Source organism: Pygoscelis adeliae, unplaced genomic scaffold (assembly GCF_000699105.1).
Source record: "Pygoscelis adeliae isolate BGI_AS28 unplaced genomic scaffold, ASM69910v1 Scaffold166, whole genome shotgun sequence".
NCBI classification, from domain to species: Eukaryota; Metazoa; Chordata; class Aves; order Sphenisciformes; family Spheniscidae; genus Pygoscelis; species Pygoscelis adeliae.
Genome location: NW_008825156.1, coordinates 3,094,048 through 3,099,847, shown reverse-complemented (window position 1 = coordinate 3,099,847; position 5,800 = coordinate 3,094,048). Strand labels below are relative to the sequence as shown.

Here is a 5,800-nt window from a genome sequence, read left to right as displayed (position 1 = left end):
GCTCTTTGGTTTTCTTAAAAAGGACAGGGAGAGTGTTTAGATTGAAATTCCCCTTACTTGGGGCTAAAGCAAGCCTTTTTTATCCAAGAGACACCAGATCTCACCTTCCCCTACCTACCAGCTTGTGCCAAGCACAGTAGCTGAGAAATACACGGGACCAACCTCCTGCTGCCCTGAACTTTAGGCATCTCTAACTAGAAGCAAAGGTAAACAGGATGGGAAGCATCCTAAAGTTAAAAGGCACCTCTTTCACACTAATATAAATAACCGGTTATAATGAAAAGTGGTAAAAAAAAAAAATTTAAATCAAGAGCTACATGAGAAAATTGCAGAATCCCTCTCCCACTCTCACCAGTGTCTGAACTGAACTGGGATCTGTCAGTATTATACCTCTGTCATCGCGGTGTACAGTCCCTAGCCAAGCCCCACATTCAGACTTTGCCTACATGGCAGCCTGTGCGAGTGCAGGGACTCCCATTCATGCCAGTTGTGCTGTGCTGAGGAGGGACGGGAGCACAGATAACGGACATGCAATTTGCACCAGCCTGAAACAGCCTGTACTCCTAGGTGACACCAGCCAACACAGCCCTGCACATATCAACCAAACTACATTCATTCACAACACAGAAGCATAAACCTCGTAGCTACTGATTGAAAACACTACACAAATGCAGATGTGGACACCATAAGAAGATCTCAGACCAACACATTGAGAAGTGTATTTTCATCAGAACTGCCTTTTGTACTTACCATCTTCCTGGACATTGAAATGTTCTGTTGGGTTCATAGAGACAACGCTGACGTGGGATTTCAGGAGCTGGAAGATCTCATTCAGTTGTTCCCTGTTACTGTCACAGTCCACAAAGATCTCAAACTCAGAATTTCGTCTCTTGGACTTCCGTGACTCAATGTGTACCAGATTTACATGCTTCTCCTGTTTTGCAAGAAGTAACGTTTTCAAACAGACTGACTAAAAACTAAAATCTGTTTATCATATGAATATTCACCACCTTTGTGAAGCTATTTTAGTTAATTGGATCTCTCGATAGCAGTTTGCTTATTGGAGGGGGGAAATGATTTGATTTTAAAAAGCCTCCCATTCAGAACAAAATGAAAGAGAACCTGTGTTCTTTCAATTTTATTTACATTCAGGAAGCACAGAAAGACACAGTCAGGAGGTTTAAATTCATAGACCTTTTTCTTTCATCCCTCCCATAGGAAGCTGATTAGCAACTGGGTCTGGAGAAATTCACCAAAATGCCAATCAAGTCACCATATAATTATCTCACAAGCAAGCAAGGGATTTAAAAGCAGTAGTTTTCAGGGCATAAATTTCACTTTTATTTGAAAAATTATTTAATCATATGTCTTGTATCAGGAACACAGAGCAAACCCCAGGCTAAGACACGCAGGGCCAGATGACAAAGCACAGTGGCACTGTGCATATTCCTTGCACAATACCTGCCCAGCAATCGAAGGAGCGTGGTTGTGCAATTGCAGTTCCTCTGTCACCCTCAGTCCGGCTAGGCAGGGTGACAAAGGGCACCGGACTCAACCCAGTGTGGGTCAGCAGCCCAAGTGTCTACCTGCCATCGGCAGGAGCTTCAGACCCACCTCTTATATGCCGTGAGTGCCAATCCTCTTTTCATGAGGGGAAAAGACAAAACTCTCTCAGTCTTTAGTAGGTGCAGGTGATACATTTTGTGAAGATTTTTAGCCAGCCAGCATCTAATTTCTGAGACATAAATTTGCCTTTGTGGGTAATTTTGGGTGCAAAGTGGGAGCCGGGTTAGGAATCACATCATTAATAAATGGATGTATTTAATTCTAGTGTCTTCCAAAACTATCCTTACAATTTAAAAATACAGAGCTGCTGTAGCAATGTGATTATCACATACCTGAAAGAGTTTTAATGCTTTTACAAGTCCTCCAACTTCATTCTTCAAGGAAAAAATGATGGCCGTTCTTCCTCTTTCAGACGCATGGTCTTCATTCTCTTTATTATCTTCAATCACCATGTAATTTGACTTATTTAACTAAATGCAAACAAACAAAAAATTTTATTGAATGGCTAGTAGTGCAAAAAGTGTAAAGTTTTACATTTCAGTTTGTCTTGGGGTAATATTGTGCTTTGACTGATCAATGACAAAAGGAAAGGTGCCAATTAAATCATTACACAGTAACAGGCATAAAGTTAGGCACACAGAATCTGTGAGAGCTGAGGATGAAATACTGAGATTTTTTTTTTCAGTTGAATGATTTTGTAGACATCTTTAGTCATTCTCTAGGATGCAGAAAATGTTTTCAAAGTATAGTTTATAATTAGCATTGGTATTTTGGGGGGTGGGGGGGAAGGAGCTATAAAATGTTAGCAGAAATAATAAGTTGAACAAAATACTTATTAGCAAATCCGATAAATATTGGTAAAGGGAATAATCCAAAACCCGCTGGATATAGATAGGAAAAGATGGATCAGAATTTAGTAGATCAGAACTGAAAAATCATTGCCTTTCTCTCACTACGTAACTGTAAAGCACTGCTTTTACAGAGAAAGGAGACAAAACCTAAGGAGTTAAAACTTTGTGCTGACCAGAATCTGTTGACTATAGAGACAGTCCCACCCTGATCAACCACAACCAAGCTATTCCATCTGCCAGGTCCCCTAATTCACATGCCAAACCCTTATCGTAATCACCTAAATCACACACTAAAAATTTTCAGACAACCATCACTGTAGGACCACGTGGTTTTGTACATTACTAGTGATCATGCTTCTGACTGTTGAAATCAGTGGATATCACAGGCCATATTCTTAGTCACATGTAGCCAGGCCATAAATAAAGATAATATAGAAACAATTAAAAATGCAAAAAATGCAAAGTAAAGACAAAATACAAGGCTTAGAAGCAAAGGCTGTCTCTCATATGTTTTCAAATCTTGCAAAAAGAAACAAAAAAGGTGAGGTTTCTGAAGGAGCCAGTGAGAAAGAGGAGAGGAACAATGAAGGCACATAATTGCTATTTGGAATTATTTTTTTATTTGACAGTTTTTAAAGATACGACTATCTGGTGACAACTCACCGGGAATGGAAAGAGCAAAAATAAAAATGCAATCAAAATGCAACAGTTCTGTTGATTCCCTTCTACAGTCTCTCCAACTTTAACCTCTTTAAAACGGATAATGCTGTACAGCTAAGTATTTCTATCTATAACAGGTAAGTTTAAAGATAAAAACCAGATTGTACCTATCTTTTATCAAAACGTTCCCATTTATCTTTCAGATTAAGATGATAACCTGCCTAACAAAATAATGAAATTACTTCATTTTAAATTGAGTGGTTTACAACAAGGCAGATATTTGATGCTGCTCTAAGAAAGGTTTCAAGCAGGTTGCTAGCTGTGAGCTCTCTAGGGTGTAGAGGTGGTGTCCCATGGAAGAGGTCTTGCTCCAAAGCCCACTGATGCTCATGGAAATATAATCGCTGGATTTCTGACTTGGTCCCCATCTCTAACGAGTTGTCACTATACGATGAGCCTGGACGACAGTGTCAGTCCATCACACTGTTTCTGATCCAACAAAGCCACTGATCTCCATCAACTTGAGTCCAGACATCAAATTCAGAACTGCTGAAAGTGGGTGACGGGGCCCGATCCGGGTTCTGCTGAGCAGCCTGCAGGTTTCACAGCTCGCTTCAGCAATCGTCAGATCAGGATCGCAAGAGCCAGGAACAGGCACTGAGCAAGGGTGAGTTTTTCTTCTCACTCCAAGCAGAGAAGAAAAAAACTAATAACCCCACAATTGCATATAGGTTATTGGTTGTTTTCTCAAGTGCAGAGATAGCCATTTGCATGAGCCAAATCCTACCCAGATGATACTGCTGTAGAAGAAGCTGGATGCAAAGAAGTCTCCGTTACAAATAGAGTTAGGTGGTGGTCTTTGAAGGCAAAAAACTGTTGGGCTGTTTTATATACATGGCTTATAGTCAGCACGTTGGCCTGGTTCCACATTCAGAATCATTGACTTAAGACAAGATCAGCTGATGAGATTTGGCATAGTTGCATGCAATACTACAAGGTGCACAGCTAGGACAAACTACATGCATTGAAGACCAGTGTTCCTATTTCGTATTTTGCTAGTTCAACTAACATTGTGTTTAAGATCAGGCAACAACATTTGTAAAGTAGTATGTTTAGGAGACCAACAAAGAAAATACAACAAGATGTAGTGTGTTCTTACATTAAGTTCTAAAAATTACCTCTAAATTCTGAATTTGAAAAAAAGTTGCAGAAGAGAAATTCAGATGCCTACAATGCCAAATGCACACCACATACACCTTTAACCCTAAACCAACATTAATCTTTGGCTTTCAATTAAAAAATAGACTGAAAATAGGTCTGCATTAACGCAGCAACCATTTTGGTGCAAGACAACAAAAGAAAATGGTAACACAAAAATAATTCCCATCCACAACAGCTGCACCTTCACTTTCGTTTTATTCTGTATCAGTAACTCAACTCTAATCAACTCTGACACTTTTCCTTTGCGTAGTAACACATTTAAGCTTTTTGGAGGCAGGGGAATTAATATTGCATTGATGCTTATTATTAATGATGCAAATCATTAACTGATTTCCCATCAACCTGACTCAAGTCTTAATGAAAATATCCAAACACAGGGATACTCTAAAGCCCTTATTCAGATAGATATTTAGGTGTCTTCTGGTTAAAGATGGCTCCTTTTGGAGCCCTTTGCAATTACCTTCCCTTTCTCCCCCTCCCCAAAGAATATTCTCTGCAAGAGAGATATTTGAGGGTGTTTATTTTGTGTTTTAATTCTTTATATTAATGGATAGCCAAGATTTAAAAGTATCCAAACATACTCATCTAAAGGAAATCACATTTTAGAGCCATAAATTGAAGATCAAAAAAAAAAAATCAGAAAATGTATTTGATACAGATTGCCATTAATAGTACTTGATAAAAAGTCTCAACAGGCATTTTATATCCTCTTCCCTCTTTAAGTAGCTGCTTACTTTCTCACTGTCCTTTCTTAGTAGGAAAGGATGAAGACTTGATCTTATGAGTGACTAGATGTCCCATTACAGGAAAGTTTTTCAGCCGTACCAAAGGTCTTCCTTAGATTTAGTTCTCAGACACCAAACAGAAAACTGTGCTGAACAGTTTATTTGGCTTCAAAGATCTGAGGCATACGGCAAAACAGTCTTTTGTGAAACTTTACTCCATTACAGTCAGCGTTCTTGTTTTCACAAGGAATTTTACTGACGTTTTAAACTGTACAGTATCAATAAGCGTGGCCAACACATAAGCACCGATTGTATCTCACCTTCTCTGATGTACTAAGCATATTCCCACTGCAACATGAAATAACCCAGTAGTGGATTATTCCGGGCTATATCACACCCTCTATCTTCTAAGCAATGACGTACCAGAAGTAACTTTTGTTCTACCTTAATTTCATTTGCTCCTATTTGAAATTTACCACTTTTTTGCCCCCTTCTGTCCAAACCCAGCAGCACAAATCAGCCCCATCCCAATCCCAGCGGCACTGAGCACTCCCACCGATGCCAGAGGAGCGTCCCAGGGCAATCACCGCTCTCCAGGTAACCCTGGCCAGAAAGCTCCCCTTTTCCCCCAGAACCACCGCTCCGAGAACCGCAACAGCGAGGCGGCAGAGCTGTAACTTCACAGAAGCGACATTTTCCCCGCAAGCCAGGACCGGCCCCCCCTTCGCAGCGCTGCGCCCAGGGCCGCCGCGCCCAGGGCCGCTCAGCCCGGAGCCC

At 40.4% G+C, this 5,800-nt stretch overlaps 1 protein-coding gene across 1 annotated transcript in view; it reads right to left on the bottom strand.

Annotated features, from left to right (window-relative positions):
* The window catches only part of TPH1 (tryptophan hydroxylase 1), a 28,089-nt gene that overhangs the window by 6,884 nt on the left and 15,405 nt on the right, over positions 1 to 5,800 (bottom strand). Inside the window, exons 3-4 of the mRNA XM_009328607.1 lie at positions 1,899 to 2,036; positions 751 to 934 (exon numbers count right to left, since the gene is read on the bottom strand). Of these exons, the coding sequence (XP_009326882.1) occupies positions 751 to 934; positions 1,899 to 2,036 (322 nt within the window). The remainder of the gene's footprint in view (positions 1 to 750; positions 935 to 1,898; positions 2,037 to 5,800) is intronic.